This window comes from Dendrobium catenatum, unplaced genomic scaffold (genome assembly GCF_001605985.2).
Source record: "Dendrobium catenatum unplaced genomic scaffold, ASM160598v2 fragScaff_scaffold_1395, whole genome shotgun sequence".
NCBI classification, from domain to species: Eukaryota; Viridiplantae; Streptophyta; class Magnoliopsida; order Asparagales; family Orchidaceae; genus Dendrobium; species Dendrobium catenatum.
Window position 1 is genome coordinate 268,774 of NW_021319857.1, and position 18,799 is coordinate 287,572.

At 40.2% G+C, this 18,799-nt stretch overlaps 1 protein-coding gene across 4 annotated transcripts in view; it reads right to left on the reverse strand.

Annotated features, from left to right (window-relative positions):
* Positions 1–18,799, reverse strand: part of LOC110103544 (cullin-associated NEDD8-dissociated protein 1) — an 80,307-nt gene that overhangs the window by 6,442 nt on the left and 55,066 nt on the right. For all 4 annotated transcript variants that reach the window (XM_028699811.1, XM_020832312.2, XM_028699812.1 and 1 more), the window contains 4 exons: positions 16,115–16,207; positions 15,909–16,030; positions 15,676–15,838; positions 15,360–15,599 (listed from right to left, as the gene is read on the reverse strand). In XM_028699811.1, the coding sequence (XP_028555644.1) occupies positions 15,360–15,599; positions 15,676–15,838; positions 15,909–16,030; positions 16,115–16,207 (618 nt within the window). The remainder of the gene's footprint in view (positions 1–15,359; positions 15,600–15,675; positions 15,839–15,908; positions 16,031–16,114; positions 16,208–18,799) is intronic.

Genomic DNA, 18,799 nt, shown 5'->3' on the forward strand with positions numbered 1-18,799 from the left:
TTCAATTATCTTCTTAATCCCCTAACTTTGTAGGTGGTGACGAGTTACAAGGAGCCGTGCTTCACCTTATGCCTAAGCTTAATAAACGTAGGATTGAGCGTGCTTTTTATGCTTCTAATCTTATTGTTAGATTAGGGATTTTGTTGAAAGTTATTTACTTCGCATGTTGTTGAATTTCTAACTTGTTTTGATAATTCAAGTATTTGGCAAGTGGCTTAGCCTAAACATAGGCACCCCTCTCTTGTTTTCTTTTATCTTTTTAACTGCTAACCGTTTTAATCATAATTGTTTTAGTCAATAAATCGTGCAAATTCTTATCGCATACATTTAAACATTTTAGTCCTGCATCATCTGGTATCAGAACATGGTTAGCTTAGGATTTTCATGCTAGAAATCAATCAGAACATGGTTAGCTTAGGATTTTCATGCTAGAAATCATCCTAGGTTTTTGCTTAATTGTGCTTATTTAATTTTGCATGGATATCTTCATTTAAATCATTTACATTCACGATTGTGTTTGCTGTCCAGAAAATTTTTGCACTCATTTAATGAGTTTTAGGGTAGTTTCTTAAGTATCTAGGTGTTGTCCTTAATATAACAACCTCCCTAGTTGCCTAGATTACTTAATTCCTTATGGTAGTTTGCTGTCCAAGTAATTTCTGCATTGTTTAGTGTCATTCTAGGGAGTCCATAATTGCATCTAAGTGCTGTCCACCATCTAGATTCATCCCCAAGTGGCCCCCCCAAGTGTCCCCTAGTGTCTAGCTATGGACCTAGAACAACTTGGAAGGGCCTTAGACCTTCTGGTAGGTCAAATGAACACCATTAGCCAGCAACTCAAAGAGAACCAAGTCGACCTAGCTGAACTCGTAGAGACACCACTGAACGTTTTGATACACTTGAACGATCTAATGAACATCCAACTCCCTACACCCCATCTAGACCACCTTATATGTATGGGGATGAAACCTATCAAGATGAGAGGCAACATTGTGCCAATCATCAAGCTCCTCAGTATGGACACAACCCACACCATGACCCGGACATACCACTTATGAAAAACATTGAAATCGATGCTCCTACGTTTGATGCACACTCGATCCTCAACTCTTCCTGGACTGGGTCAAAGGTATGGACAATTTCTTTAAGTGGTATAATATCTCCGAGGCTAGGAAAGTTAGTTTTGTCGAGATGAAACTCACGGGTAGGGCGAGTCAGTTTTGGTCCAATCTAGAGAGCCTTAGAGAAGCCATGAATGAGTATCTCATCACCGATTGACCTTCCATGAAGCGTGAACTTAAGCTGAAGTACTTCTCCCTAATACTTCCCTAGGTTGTTGGATAGGTGGAATAGGTTGAATCAAGGCAACAAACCGGTCAAGGATTACATCGCATCTTTTGACGACTATCTGATTCGCTGCAAAGGGGAGATCTCTACTACCCCCGCGCAGAACCTGTCCATGTTTCATATTGGGTTACGAGAGGATCTTCGCAACGAGTTGTTCGCCCGGAACGTCACTACCTTTGTAAATGCCTACAATTTAGTGTTAGACCTAGAGGAAACCCGTTCCTAACACCCTAGTCGACACCACGACTCTAGGCCTTCCTACAGACATTCTGGTAGTTCCACCCCTCACACCCCCACTGCCCAGCCGATCCCAGGAAGCACTACCCGACCCTCGTCTGGTCCTCCCACCCCCCGTCCTGATGTTAGAAGTAAGCCTCCCACTCCGGATACCCCTCGGTCCAATCCCGGGACCAAGTGCTTTAGATGTCAGGGTTATGGGCATATCGCCTCTTAGTGCTCTAATCCTTACAAAGTCACGATTATCGAAGAGATCACTGAGACGAAATTCGAGCCCGAAGTCGATCAGATTCACCAAGTGGACAACGATGGTGAATTCTTTGAGGAGGATGACGACACTACTGTCATCCAGTACATTCAGAAAATTGACACTTCTCCCACCTGCGTGGTCAGATGTAAACTGTCACAACCCGTTACCACCGACGACTGGCGTAGGACTACGATCTTTCACACCTACACCAAGATCAAGGATAAGAACTGTAAAGTTGTCGTGGATAGTGACAGGTACATCAATACTGTCTCCTCCAGTATTTGTGTCTAAGCTTGGCCGGTCTGTCGTTCCTCACCCCAACCCCTATAAGGTAGCTTGGGTCAACACCATTGCCTTGGAAGTAAAGGAACAAAGCTTCATACCTGATGCAAGCAAAAATTTGGGAGCTCTCCCAAATTTCTGCTAACAAAAGAAACTCTTCCTAGATAATAGAAGATTACAAGATCTCACAAAAACTAAACGAATTAGACAAAAATAAACTTTTTATATCATAAAAACTCTTACAAGACGCTTACAAACGACACTTAGAAAAGGACTTACAAACTTAAGAAATAAAGACTTAAACAAGACGACACCCTAAAATTGCTTCACTTAGAGACGAAAGATACAGATGGAGTGGCACTTGCGGAGAGACGAAGAGATTAGAAGCCAAGAAGAAGGGTGGAAAGAGCCCGCAGGATTTCCGGAGGGGATGAGAAAGAAGAACGGACAAAGCTCGCAAGCTTTTCCAATAACCCGCAGGTTAGATTCCAAAAATCACATATCATTCTCTACTTTTAAAAAGCCCAAAACATCTACTATATATAGGCATAAGAGGGGAACTAAACAGCCATTAAAATATTAATTAAAAGCTGGAAATAGAAGGCCAAAAGCCACCTAAAAACTGCAGTAGAAACTCTTGGAATTCTTCCCAAAACAGCTACCAAACAGTCCCAAAAACTGTCCAAATTCTGTCCAAAATACAGCCCAAAAATTGTTCAAATTCTGTCCCAAAATCTCTTCATATTCCCATATCAATGAGGTAATTGAAAGGCCATCAGTCACTATACTGAAATCCCAAACGTCTCAGCAAAGGCAAGCAAAAAGGCCACGGATCCAACCAAATACAGAGCCAAAACCACGGCTTCAGCACAGGAAACCAGGAGGCATTTCACGGGTAAAGCAGGGGATTAATTCTCGGTAAAGGGGGAAGTCACGACAGTAAAGAGGACAGCAAACTGAAGGGTCAAGCCAGCAAACCGTGAATGAAAAAACCAGAGTAGAAAAACTGCAGCAGCTCAAGGGTCAAAAGGGAGAGGAAAAGGCAATATAAATTATAGAAAAGAGGAGGAAGAAGAAAAGTCAATGTTTGTCAATGTTTAAGAAGTAATGAGCTAATTTTTAGTTCAATAAATGAACTAAAAATCAGCTCATAATGAGCTAGCCTTCCACTAGATATTAATGAGATGGAGAAGTCAAAAATCAAATATTAGAATTTGATTTGACCCCCCCCCCCCTTGCCTACATCAATACCTATCTCCTTCGCTGACTATAAAGAGAATGTTTGGTGTGATGTGTTGATTATGAATGTTAAACAAATCCTTTTAGGCCGTCCCTGACTTTTTGACAATGATGTCCACAACTATGGGCGTTCAAACACCTGCATGTTTAAACATGAGGACAAAAAGATCAAGTTTTTTCTATCATAGCCTCAGGTTACGGATGATCCTGAATCCAACTCTGTCAAACACAAGAAAGGACTGAACTTGATGGCTTCCTTAGCCCAAAACGCGCCCGTGCACGCCTTAGTCGGTCGTGAGACTTCCACTAAGCCTGATATTCTGATGAACCAGTCCCTCAGGAGATTCAGCCCGTACTTAGTAAACTTGGTGATGTCTTCCCTGATGATCCACCCGATCAATTACTTTCGATTAGAGACATTTCATATGTTTTAGATCTAGCCCCTAGAGCCTCCCTACCCGAACTCCCCACAGTGGAGCTCGTCTACCATGATTCAGTGACCCGTACCACTGGTTTAAGTCCCGCTGAAACTGTTTATGGGTTCAAACCTAGGCCATCAGTAGATCTCATACCCATGTATCATGGGTATAGGATTTCTAAGTCTGCATCCTCATTTGCATCACATATGCATGAACTTCATAAAGAAATTGCATGAAAAATTGAAAAGAGCAATAATGATTATAAATTATATGCTGATCTGAAATTCAAATTTAAAACTTTTGAGGTTGGTGACTCCGTGATGGTGCGGATTCATCCAGAACTGTTCCCGCAGGGAACAGTTAAGAAGTTGCATGCTAAGAGTGTTGGACCATTCAAAATAATTAAGAAAATCAATGATAATGCTTATGTAGTATATCTGCCTGCAGAATTCAACATCAATCCATCCTTTAACATAGAAGATCTAGTTGCATATGAAGGTCCTGATTTCAACCTACCAAATCCACTCATACAGCAGCCTTGTATGCCCCATCGTGTGAGAACCCAAACCTACCTCCACTACCAAATATTCCCAAATTACCTGTGGCAGAAAAGGTGGATTCGATTATGAGTGATGACATCATCTCCATAAGGGAAGGTGGATGACGGAGGTACTTGATCAAGCGAAGAGGAAAGCCCGAGTCAGAGGATACATGGCTGGATCGCGAGGAGCTGCAGCAGATTGACCCCAACACATTGGAGATCTACGAGAGCACCAGAGACACTTACTCGATGGAGTCGAACTTTCTCCCACCCTGAGAGAATGATGGGGATATTAGAGCATGGAAAGTATATCAGGGCGTGGCCGTCGATCTACGACCACGATCGAGTCAATGTATTTTTGAGTCATTTCATGTATTTGTCTTTTATTATGTTATTTGTCTTTTATTATTTATGTTGTCATTATTTTCCGTTTTTACCCCTTACTTAAGGGAGGTCGTATGTAAGCCCTGAGGGCATTGTTGTTTTTTTTTTTTTTCTTTTGAGTCTTATGTACGAGCCTATTTATAGCACATATGTTTCTCTTTGAAAGTCAATGATTGAATGATAAAAAAAACTTTTGCCATTGCTTGAGTTCTTGAGAGTGCTTGGCGTGGATCACCCAACAACCTTGGAGAAGACCGGGTTCGTGGTTTATTACTTTATCTTTTTCCTCTTCCTTTCGTCAACTCACCACTGCCGCCTAAACCCCTCCCACCACCCATACCACCGGCTAACCTCTCCCCTCCAGCACCCCACCGAAATCCCCTTTCCCTCATCCTCCCTCCAAAATTCAAATCACCTCTTGAATCCTTTCCTGATGAAGGCAAGGGGGGGGGGGGGGTTATGAGCTGTTGTTTTCTCCTTCTAAAATCAGCTCATTAATGTATAATTAATGCTAATTTTTGGTTTATTCCCCCCCCCTTTTCCCTTCTTTACTGGCTTTTCGGTTCCTCTGCTGGCTCCTCTTCCTGTGGTTGCCTTTTCCTCTCCCCGTGACTGTCTGTTCTGGTTCCCTGTGGGCACCCGTCTCTCGTGGTTGCCTGTTCCGTTTCCCTATGTGGCCCTTAGGCTGTTGCTCCTGGACCGCCTGTTGGCCTTCTGTTTTCCCTGTTATGATTGATTCGGTTGGAGGTGATTTTGGGCTGTTTGGCTTCCTCTTTTCAACTATAAATATATGATGTTTTCTGAATGTTTTAGGCAATGTTACGTGAAGTATTTTTGGAACAAAATCTGAGGGTTTTTTTGTTGGAAAAGCTTGCGAGCTTGTTCCATTTCTCTTCTTCTTGGGAAAGCTTGCGAGCTTGTCCTCTCTTCAATTTTGTCTCAGGCTTCTTATCTCTTTCTTCTCTCCACAAGTGACCACCCCATTAATATCTTTCTTCTCAACGAATGAAAAATAGTTTTAATTGTTTTTAGTTGTGTCATGATATGTTATAAAATTTAAGCGTGTTTGTGTCTTAATTTATGCAGTTTATATTTTATTGTTGTTTAAGAAGGAATATCTAGTATTTATGTATTTTGGCGATCTTTTTGGTCCCATCAATTTGATATTAGAGCTTAGGTTAGTATCTTCCTAGGTTGTTTGTGTTTTTTTTAAGTATTTAGAAAAATGGAAAACCATTAAAAATTTGAAACAGTTGTTGGAGAAAGTAAGCCAAATGCTCTTGAAGAAGATATCCCCATGAACAGATGGATTCCGTCGCAAGGAGATTCTACCGGTCCAATTCAAAATGAGTTATACAAACTTTAGATGAAGATGCATGCGTGTACGAAAAAATATGTAAAGAAAAAGAGACTACTGCAAGACCAATTCAAGCAAGAAAGAGAAATGATAATGAAAAAAATATGCGGCCAAAATTCAAGAATTGGATTCGGATCCTTCGTCTTGTCAGGATAAATCAAAATCATCCTCATCAGGAGATGAGCCCTTTCAACTGGGGAAGAATCTGATGTAGGCAGGGGGGGTTAATGTGGAGCAGGTTACCGATGGAGTAGCAAACCGTTCTCTAACAAACTATCCCTTTTCCACTACTCTTATTACTAATTCTGTTTACACCGTACTACTAGCCATGTTATGCATTTCTGCTATTTTATGAGAGAATAGGAGTATTACTTATACTAAAAGGTAATAGTATTACAGTGGACTTTTTATCATTAATACAAAAAACAATTTTCTTCTTCCCAGAACAGGTGTTCTGTTTCGTTTTCCTTGGTTTGACGTCTTCCAGGTCCTGCGGCATTGCAACCTTGCAATCAGTTGCATCAGGTGGGTATCAAAGTCAATAGTGGGAGGAAGATGGCGGATCGCGGTAAGGAACCGGCCATGGATGGGGGTCGGAGCATCGAGGCTTTGTGGGCAAACCATGATATTATTAATCATCGGCTTGAGGAGCTGGCGATGGAACTACAGAGGCTGACTGTGGAAGTACGCCTCGAGTTCAATCTCAATTGGCAAAGACAACCACGTTGGCAAATGCAGCAGGAGGAGGTACCGGCGAACAGACCAATCCCTAGGAGGAGAGCAGCCGATGATCGTCAATTGTACCAAATTCAGGCTAATGAACAGGAATTGACTGATTCCGAAGAGGAGCAGCAGATGTTTCACGGAAATGATGCAATAGAGTCCAGTGACGAAGACAGAGTCAGTGGGCGCTTACAAGATTATCCAAGACCTCGCCGAACCGCTCAACACCGCAACCATCCAGGAGAATTCAAGATCAAATTGGATATTCCGTTATTTGACGGACGCCTGCACATAGAAGATTATCTTGATTGGGAAAAGGCCGTCGAGAACTTCTTTGATTATATGGAAATCGACCCCGTCAAGCAGGTGAAATATGTGGCGTGTAGGTTGAAGGGTGGTGCAAGTGCTTGGTGGGAACAAGTCTTGAAGTTGAGGCAGAGAGATGGCAAAGGGCGAGTTCGCAATTGGGCTCGTATGAAACAGTTGTTGCGGACACAATTTCTGCCGACAGATTTTGAACAGATCCTCTATATGGAATATCAACATTCTGTGCAAGGAATGAGGTCGGTTAGTGAATATACCGAAGAGTTCAATATGTTGAGTGCTAGAAACAACCTTAATGAATCGACCAACCAATTGGTTGCTCGATACATCGGAGGACTCAATGAAAGCATTCAGGATTGGTTGGAGTTAAATTATGTTTGGTCAATATCACAAGCGGTGAATTTTGCCCTGAAGGCGGAGATACAACATAATAGGCAATCGAGAAGTTCATATAATCGCCGACAGTGGCAAGAATTCCCATCAGGTAGCAGCAAAGGTAGTATACCCACAATGGCAAAGCCACAATCTGTGGTGAATCCAACAATACCTACAACTAGCAATATTGTCGAGCCCAAAAACCAACCGAAGTCCAGGTTTCAAGCTAAAGAAAATCCTTATGCTAAGCCATCTACACTCAAATGCTTTCGTTGTTCTCAACCTGCTCACAAGTAGAATGAATGTCCTCTACGGCAACAAGTTCATTTAGCAGAAGGTGAAGAGGGTGGTGAATCAGAAGAGACGGAGCTCAACGAAGAAGAGGACGTCGAGAACATAGTGGCAGATGAGGGCGAACAGCTGGTTTGAGGGTGAACACCTGGTTTGTGTATTGGAAAAATTGCTGCTAGCTCTGCGACAGAGTCGTAACTCCCAGCGTCATGCCATCTTCAGGACTAGGTGCACCATAAATGGTAAGGTATGTGACCTATTGATCGACAGTGGTTGCACTGAGAATGTCATTTCTCGATCGGTAGTCCAAAGTTTGCAGTTGAAGACTACGAAGCATCCAAGTTCTTATAAAATAAGCTGGGTACGAAAAGGTATGGAAATTAGTGTCAACGATTCCTACCGTGTTACTTTTTCATTGGGAACATATTATGTTTGTGAAGTTTTGTGTGACGTCCTCGAGATGGACGCCTGCCACTTGATTTTAGGGAGGCCGTGGCAATACGATGTGGGTGCCACATATGATGGTAGAGCTAATGTGTATTCCTTCGAATGGAAAGGTAGGCGTCTTCGATTATTGCCGGGCTCCAACGATATTAATTCCAAGAAAGCAAAATCTGACAAGCAGGTGGCGATGCATTTGGTCATGGGTTCCACTTTTCTGCATTGCTGGCGTGAACCAGCTCCCATGTTTGCTCTGTTTTTTACCGAACCTAATGGGAAAGCCAATCAAGAAATTTTGCAAGGTGATGTCCAGGAATTACTGGAGGACTTCCGCTGCATAATGCCGTCTGAGTTACCAGTCGAGTTGCCTCCCCTCCAAGACATTCAGCACCAGATTGATTTCATTCCGGGTTCGATGCTGCCAAACTTACCGCATTACATGTTAAATCCTAAGGAGCAAGGCATTATGCAGGAAATAGTTGATAAATTGCTGGAGAAACAATTGATTCAAAAAAGTTTGAGCCCTTGTGCAATTCCCACATTACTTGTTCCAAAGAAAGACGGAAGTTGGCGACTGTGTGTTAACAGTAGGGCCATTAACAAAATAACCGTCAAGTATCGATTTCCTGTGCCACGCATTGAGGAGTTGATAGATCAACTAACGGGTTCTTCCATTTTCTCAAAGGTAGATTTGCGGAGCGGCTACCACCGGATACGAATTCGGGCAGGTGATGAGTGGAAAATTGCATTCAAAACTCCCCAAGGCCTCTATGAGTGGAATGTTATGCCATTTGGGTTGCGTAATGCACCCTATACATTCATGAGAATCATGACCGAAATTTTCTGGCCATTCTTGGGTAAGTTCTGCATTGTTTATTTTGATGATATTTTGGTATACAGTAATAACTGACAACAACACTTGAATCATCTGAAAAGTCACTTTGAAGTGTTAAAAGAACAAATGTTGTTTGTTAATTTGCCAAAGTGTGAAATTGTTGTAGACAAAGTTTATTTCTTAGGCTTCATAATCTCGGCGGATGGATTGCTTATGGATAAAAAAAAATAACTGCAATTGTGGATTGGCCGACACCACAATCTTTTTTTGAAGTGAGAAGATTTCATGGCCTAGCCAATTTTTACAGAAAATTCATCAAGAATTTTAGTATGATCCTAGCTCCTATTACCGACTGTCTTAAATCAAAAAAATTTTTTTGGAATTCAGAACATCAACAAAGCTTTGAAGACATAAAAAGCGCGTTGAGTTCGGCTCCAGTTCTAGTACACCGCAGTTCGATAAATTATTCACAGTAGACACGGATGCTTCATCAATTGGTGTGGGGGTGGTCCTATCGCAAGATGGTAAACCTGTCGCTTATTTTAGTGAAAAGCTTTGTCCGGCGAGGCAAAAGTGGTCAGCTTATGAACAAGAGCTGTATGCGATAGTTCAAGCGCTTAAGCAATGGGAACAATATTTGTTGCACCAAGAGTTCATATTATGCAGCGATAACAAGGCACTACAGTTCATCAATAGCCAAAAAACAGTTAATAGGATGCATATCCGTTGGCTTATGTTTTTGCAAAGGTTTTCATTCACTATCAAACACAAACCGGGCGCTGATAACCGTGTGGCCGACGCCCTCAGCCGCAAAAGGAGTCTTCTTGTTCAGTTGCAAACTAAAATTACCGGGTTGGAATGCCTTAAGGAATTGTATAGTGAAGACCCAAACTTTGGCACCATTACGCTGCAATGCCAGAATGAAGGAAACAACAAGGAATATACTATAAGGAATGTGTATCTGTTTAAACAGAACCGCCTCTGCATTCCGATGTCTTCGTGGAGACAGCAGTTGGTACGTGAAGCCCATGGGGGCGGCTTGGCAACTCATACAGGCAGAGACAACACTTTGAGGGTGTTGCAAGACCGCTTCGTTTGGCCTAGACTGCGACGGGATGTCTTCCGATTAGTGGACAGCTGCCAAATTTTCCAAATTTACAAGGGTGGCTCAAAACACAAGCATGTATATGACATTGCCAGTACGGGACTCAATATGGGAAGATCTTAGTTTGGACTTCGTCTTGGGATTACCGAGGACCAAATGTGGTAACGACTCCATCATGGTGGTCGTCGATAGATTTTCGAAGATGGCTCACTTCATTTCATGTAAGAAAATCGTAAACGCTATGCATATTGCAAATATTTTCTTTAATGAAATTGTTAGGTTGCATGGTCTGTCGAGGAGCCTCACATCTGACCGTGATGTGAAATTCATAAGTCATTTTTGGCAAGAGCTGTGGAAGAGACTGGGCACGGACATTCACCTGAGTTCAGCATATCATCCTCAAACCGACGGTCAAACAGAAGTTGTTAATTGAACCTTGGGCAATATGTTGAGGTGTCTTGTATAGGAGCATCCAAAGCAATGGGAGGAGGTATTAAGTAAAGCTGAATTTGCTTATAATGCTATGACAAACCGATCCACAAGTAAACCACCTTTTAGCATTGTTTATACTAAGGCACCTAACATCGCTCTCGACCTTACTGTGCTACCGAAGTGTAAATCGACGGCTGCCTCTTCTTTAACGAATCGCTATACGGAGATGTTGGAGAACGTTCGTCATCAAATTATTAAGGCGAATCAACGCTACAAAGAAGCTGCTGATGCCCAACGGAGTCAACGTCTGTTCAATGTGGGCGACTTGGTCATGGTGCGCTTGCGACGCGAGCGATTTAAGCCAGGAGCTTATTCAAAATTAGCTCGTCGCAAGATTGGACCTATTCCTATTATCTCCAAGATTAATGATAATGCTTACACAGTCGCACTGCCAACCGACTGTAACACCACTCCTATTTTCAATGTAGCTGACATTTGGGCATACACACCTCCTGATGATGCTATGATTGCAATCAACTCGTCGGAGTCGAGCTCTTCGGAAGATGGGGAGGACTGATGTGGAGCAGTTTACCGGTGGAGTAGCACACCATTCTCTAAAAAACTATCCCTTTTCCACTACTCTTTTTACTAATTCTGTTTACACCGTACTACTAGCCATGTTATGCATTTCTGCTGTTTTAGGAGAGAATAGGAGTATTACTTATACCAAAAGATAATAGTATTACAGTGGACTTTTTATCATTAATACAGAAAACAGTTTTCTTCTTCCCAGAACAGGTGTTCTGTTTCGTTTTCCCTTGGTTTGCGATGTCTTCTAGGTGCTGCGGCATTGCAACCTTGCAATCGGTTGCATCAGGGTTCTGTAGTTGATGAGCTGTTATTTTCTCCTTCTAAAATCAGCTCATTAATGTACAATTAATGCTAATTTTAGGTTCATTCCCCCCTTTTTCCCCTCTTTGCTGGCCTTTCGGTTCCTCTGCTGGCTCCTCTTCCCATTGTTGCCTTTTCCTCTCCCCGTGACTGCCTGTTCCAGTTCCCTATGGGCGCACATTCCTGTCTCACGTGGTTGCCTGTTCCGGTTCCTTGTGGCCTTCTATTTTCCCTATTCTGATTGGTTCGGATAGAGGTGATTTTGGGCTGTTTAACTTCCTCTTTTCAACTATAAATATATGATGTTTTGTGGTTGTTTTAGGTAATGTTATGTGAAGCATTTTTGGAACAAAACCTCAGGGTTTTTGTTGGAAAAGCTTACGAGTTTATCCTCTCTTCGATTTCATCTCGGGCTTCTTATCTCTTTCTTCTCTCCGCAAGTAACCACCCCATTTGTATCTTTCTTCTCGACGAATGAAAAACAGTTTTAGGAGTTGTTTTTAGTTGTGTCATGATATGTTATAAAATTTAAGTGTGTCTTAATTTATATAGTTTCTATTTTCTAGTTGTTTAAGAAGGAAGATCTAGTATTTATGTATTTTGGCGATCTTTTTTATTGCATCATTTCCATAAATAATTATTCTTAATTCGGGAAGACTTAATTTCAAATTTCAAAGGAATTTGAATTTGAAAATTTCTTTCCTAATTTAAAAAATCTATTTTAGGAAAGTTTCATAAATTAATTCCTATTTGAATTTCAAATTCATTGGGATTTAATTACGACTTTCCCAATCTCCAAATAATTTCAACTTCTTCCCCTTTTCAATTATCTTCCTAATCCCCTAACTTTGTAGGTGGTGACGAGTTACAAGGAGCCGTGCTTCTCCTTATACCTAAGCTCAGTAAACGTAGGATTGAGCGTGCTTTCTATGCTTCTAATCTTATTGTTAGATTAGGAATTTTGTTGAAAGCTATTTACTTCGCATGTTGTTGAATTTCTAACTTGTTTTGATAATTCAAGCGTTTGACAAATGGATTAGCCTAAACGTAGGCACCCCTCTCTTTGTTTTCTTTTGTCGTTTTAACTGCTAACCGTTTTAATCCTAATTATTTTAATCAATAAATTGTGCAAATTCTTATTACATACAATTAAACATTTTAGTCCTGCATCAGAATATTCAAGATGATATCATATAGGTGAGGTAATAAGTCATCTATAAAAAAAATGAATTTAAGGATACCATTAAAGCAGTCATAAATTAGATGCATCATCAATATTTCCATCCTAACCAAATCCCAGCTAATTGGGATCAGGTTTATAGATGTGAAACAAACATGAATTGCAATGAAATAATAATATTATTGTAAGTTTGCTACTTTAAGATTAATGAATCACATGAATTAATTTTAAGAATTATCCATTGATGTTTAGCTCTGGCATGTATTTACAATTTTAGGCGAACAGATCAATTTAAAACAATATCATAAAATATAATAAAACTAGATGTGCTATAATAATAATCCACAGGTTAATATATAGAGCTTTCACCTCGAATTTCACTTTTCACACTCACATTCTATGAGGGGCTTTCGCGGAGAGAGATCTTCATCAAACCAAACGATGCCACTAAGAAAGTTATGACGCCGTTGGTATTGATCCATGGGAGGGTAGCCGGATGGTTGTTGTTCGTCGATCGTCTTGGCGAGACCCAATTAGGAGAATTTCCTATTTTAGGTTTGGTTAATTTAGGAAATAATTCGAAATTCAAATTTGAATTTCAAATTTAATTATTTCTTTCCTAAATCAATGGGGACAATTTAGGTAATCACTACTGATGATTGAAATCATCATTAAGAGGGGCAAGGGAAGTTGGGTTAGTAATAGGCGTGGGGAAGAGGGTGGGCCGGTCGGTTGTGTGGTTTGGCTGACGGCTAAGGTGGGAGAGGGGAGGGGGGGCTAGGATTGTTTGGGAGGATGGCCGGCGGTTGGAGCAAGGGAGGGGGGGGGGTGACCAGCGGTTGAGGCAAGGTGCAGGGGGGGCGGGGTGGTGCGGTCGGGTTGCGGAGATGGGTAGGGAATGAGGGCTGTCGATTTGGGAGGAAGGGGAGAGGATAGTCGGCGGCCTGAAGCAAGGTGAAAGTCAAACCACGAGCCCGGAGCACCTCCGCGATTGGTGGGTATTGCTTTACGACACCTTGGGACTTCGCAACTCAAGAACTCACAAGCTCGAGAAAAGAAAATCAAAAAGTTTATCAAGCAATCATAAAAAACAATACAAAGTCTAGGGCATCTATATATAGGTCTTCACAACGAAAAAAACTCAAAGACAAATATGCCCTCCGGGCAACAACTCACTAAACTCCCTCATAGGGGTACAAAGGTCAACTAAAACAAATAATCAAAATAATACTAATTACAATAACATAAAATAACTCATAAATAGATACTCCTGATCGTGGCCGTCGATCTGCGATGTCTCCTGTGATAGACGCGCTGGAACCTTCTACTAATGTCCTCATCATTTATGAATCTTCAAGATGTTAAAACTAATTTTCCAATACCCATTTAAATCTTAAATTAGAAACAACATCTGGCATATCCAACGGAATATAAAACTATCATTTTTTGAAAGTTTTGCTTAGCATAAACTACATAGGGTAACATATGGCATCATTAGCTAACTTAGTATGTGATGTGTATTGGATCTGAGTTCAGGTTAGAGGCGTGTTAGAAGCAATTGAATTCCAAGCCAGCCAACTTCTAGAATCAATCCGAGCCGAACAACTAAAATACAAACTTCAAGCAAATAGAACATGAAAATGCACCTAATTGATCCATTATTCAATTTTAGTTATTAATTCAAAATCATGACCTCTATAATATGATTTGATCTAGCAAAAAGATGTTATTATCTTGTGTGGTTTAATTTGGCTTAGCAAGCCAAGAATAGTGGTATGTTGATATGTTCCATTATGATCATCAGTAACAGGATCCCAACTATTTGAGGTTGTCTTTGTGAAATCTCCTCTCCATTCATTCATGTTAAGATGTACATCATCTATTTGTGCAATTCTTTTTGCACAACTCTTAGCCATATCACCATTAGTCTATCACATTTCTTTTCTACTATTCCACATTAATGTTATCTACTTGCCTTGCCGGAGCATTTATGATCTCAGCTTTATATAGATAAACCATCTAAATATATTTTTCATAACATCAACTTCAATAGGTGCTACTCCAATATGCCCTCAATCACATCTCGCTCGATCCTCCTAAGTGTAGCCACAATATCAGCTTGAAATTTTTGTACCACAGTCAGCTTGCCAATATATGACGTCTTTGTTACCTGATTTTTTTGTTTCCTAACACTCAAATCATATATAAATGACAGTCTAATTACAGTTTTACAAATCTAACTTTTTAAGTTTCCATAATAATGCTCTTACGCAATAGCAGTTCTAGAACTAATGTCATCATCAGTGGCGCTGGTAAGTTTTAAGGGTTACAATCTAAGCTTTATTTTAAATCAGATGGCTTAGATGGTTCAGTTATTCAGTAACCAGCTTTCTTACACGCCCCTAGCTGTACCATCTCTATAAAATTTTCATGCTCCAAAGATCTGACTTAAGAACCTAGTCGTGACAAATAAAAAATTGAACTCACAGGTAGTCCTGTAGATCAGCAACCAATGAAAATTTAAAATTAAGGCCTGCATAAGATACTAGATTTGTTTAGGGCTGCGTATAGTTTAGCTATGATCTAAAGATGATCCTTCCCCGATTTGGCTTCTGAAAATCAACATAATAAATCAAGAAAAACAATGGCAGACCATAGATAACCAATAAAGCAGAAATGGAGCTGAACATGTAATACGATACTCACAGAATTGGTGTTACCATCATCTTTCAGGATGCCTTTAAGCATTTCAACGGTAGATGCACATTTCTGATCACCTGCAGCTAAGCAAAGCACAGCAACACACTGTGCAATAGAATATATAGCCTGTTTGGAAAGGCCACCCGACTGTGGTGATGGTTTTGCACTTGAAAGAAGTGAATCCAATAGCACATCAAAGCTTGTATTTGCTGAGTGAACCAACGAAGCAAAAAATCTTTGCAGAGCCTGCAACATTAAAATATCAGTCTTAATCAATTCAATAAAAAGTTGGAATAGAGATAAACCTTAAAGCCACTTATACTTGCAAAGCTTGACCCTGCAACAAGGAGCTTCTGATCAGTATAAGTGCCTGAGGAAGAACTTTCTGTCTAACTGTTAAGCCAACACTCTCTCTAGACTTTCTGTCAGACATCAAAGTGCAGCAGAGTTCTAATGCAAGAGCAGTCATATGTAGGTCATTATCACTGTCAACGTATAATGGGTCAATAATGCTGTTCCAAAAAATCCATTCACAAAAGTTGGGCTTAAACAAACCTTATGAGAGTTGAAAGTTCAACAACTATAACTTCATAAGCTGGAGAACTGATTCGATCACCATATGCAATAAGCAAGGAATTGAGCGTCCCTAATGTAGCCTGCCTCAAAGCCCTATTAGCCTGTTGCAAAATTAAGTAAATGGAAGTCAGCAGATACTTTCCATACTTAGTATTACAATACGAAATGAACTAATTAAAATCTACCTTTCGCAGAAATGCTGTTAGCTCTGAAACAACTTGTTCAGAGACACAAGAAAGATCAACCCGAAGAGGTGACTTAGCAATTACTGCAAAAGCCTGTTTAGATAACGCATTAAATTAATAAGACATCCAATTGGGATCATTAAAACAGTAAGTTCGTCAAATTGGGGTCATTAATTACAATAAGTAATGGCATTATAGTTTCGCAATATAATGGATCATGCACCTATGGTAAAGACGGGGGGCAAGGGGTAAAGCAATTTTTTTTATAAGAAAATTAAGAGCTTTAGGCACAAACTATAATTATTCCGTCATGATTTTTACTGGATGTAATATATTTATAAAAAAATAGTTACATAATTTATTGATCAAATTTTTTTGTTAAAATGGATCTTAAAAGTATTGTATTTATTAGATATGTGTAATATACATTTCAATTGAATTTTTTTATGGGTAGAACTCATTTTAAAGGAAATTTAAATGTGGATGATCAGTTTACATAAGAAAATTAGCATTATTTTCATAAAAAATAAGACAATAATTCTATAATTTAACATGCAAGAATATACTTTAGGTTTTGTTCGGAATAGTTTTCTTACTAATTTTCACAATAACTTTCTTCTAAAAATTTTTACTGATGGGGACATCAGATCAGCGTGGAAGGTTTATTAGAGACATGGCCGCCGATCTACGACCACGATCTAGTCCTTGTATTTCTGAGTCATGATTGTATTTTATTTTATTTATGCATTTTCTTATTTGCTTAGGTGTCATTATTATTTCCCTTTGTACCCCTTTCATGGGAGTGGTCGCATGTAAGCCCAAAGGGCAAGTTGGTCTTTTATTTTATTGAGTCTTTGTACCCGGCTATTTATAGCCTCATTTCCTTTGTTTTGAGTTAATGAATGATTATTGAGATTTCTTCCTGCACTTGTGCTTTGAGAGCCTTGAGAGTTCTTGGAGAACTTTGGAGAGATCCCTTGGAGAGGGAGATTGGCGCATTACCCACCAACCTTGGATACGGCCGGGTTCGTGATTTTCTCTTTGTACCTTGCTTTCCTTCGTCACCTACCCTCATTCATCTTCAATACGCTCAACTCCACCAAACTCCTCATCTTCCTCCCCACATCAACCTCCACAAAAAAAAAAAGAAAAAAAAAATATCCTCACACATAACCGCCGGCCAAACCTCCACCCGAACCCCATACAGCCGGTCTTGGCTCCCCAAACCGCCGACCACCTCCCTTTTCCCTCCTCTTTTATTTGTTTCCTATTTTGATTTAATATATTTGGAATATATTTGAATTTAAATTTAAAATATTTGAATTTCAAAATATTTCCTAATATACTAACTCTATTTTAGGAAAGTGTTCCCACCTCATTCAAATCAACTTCTATTTGATTTGGATTTAAAACCTTTTGTCCTAAATTACATCTCTTAATCTGGCATGCATTAAATAATTATCTTAAGCCTTTTTCCATTAACTGCTGCCGGCCTCTCCATTAGATTTAAAATAGAAAATCTGCCTTAAAATCAATTTCTTCTCTTTGGAAATATTTCCAAATCTGAGACTTCTGTTTGGCCGAAAATCCTAAGTCCCGCCTCCTTAATTTTCTGCTCAGTCATTGCTTTCTTTTTTTGGAATTAAGTTTTACCGCCTCTCAAGCTCCACCGCCTCCCTCTTCTCTACTAGTGGCTCCAAACGGATTCTCTAGTGCAGAAATTAAAGCTTGGAATTTATTCTCAGCCTTATCCTCTCCATTGAGGCGTGACTCTTCCCCAACCTTCACTTAATCCTATTTTACTAAAATCTGGAAATTCATCTCAGATTTTCCTGTAGAAGTCTGAACTGTTTTCAGATTTGGATAGGAAGAGGTTTGGGAGCTTACTTCCTCTTCCCTCTCAAAAGAAACTTCTTTCTTTTGATTACTACTCAAGAGGCGCATCAATTACTAAGGGATCTTGCTTGCCATCACTCATGAATGGCGGATCCGGAGAAGGAATACGGCATCACTTGGGACGACGACGGCTTCACCGACATTCTTGGTTCCACCTTCTTCGACGTGAATCCGGAGATTGACCACACAATCGAAGAATACGTGGATCGCATTTTGTTCGCGTTGACGGAAACCATTGACGAGCATTTTGAAGGCGTCGAGTGGAGGATCTCCGCGTCTCCTTAAGCAAAGGTTTCTCTTTCACTTGCCTCTAATTTCTTTTAAGTCTAAATTCTCATTGGTGTGATTGTAGTTACAAAAGTCTCCTCCAAGTGCTCTTGCTAAGCTTAGTCATCGTAGGTTATTGAGCGTACTTTCTTTGCATCCTAAATCTCGTTGTTAGACTAGGGATTAAATTGAAGACTACTATTTTGCATTGTTTCAATTTTCTTATTTAGCTTGAAAATTTCAAAGCTTGGCGCATGTGATTTAGCCTACGCCAAGCACCCCTTTATTTTTTTTAGTCGACGTTGAGAATTGCTAATAATTTTACTCCAACATTATTCTAATCTAAGAGTTGTGCAATGCCTAAATGAATCCATAAGCATCTCATCTAAGTAGTCCTGCATCATTTACTCTAGCTACAATATCATATCACAGGCCCAAATGAAGACCGCTCTCAAATGACTTGCTTTCCCTCGACCCAAACGGCCTGCTTCGTTTTCCCCGTTGCTCCTCTCTCACTACTTG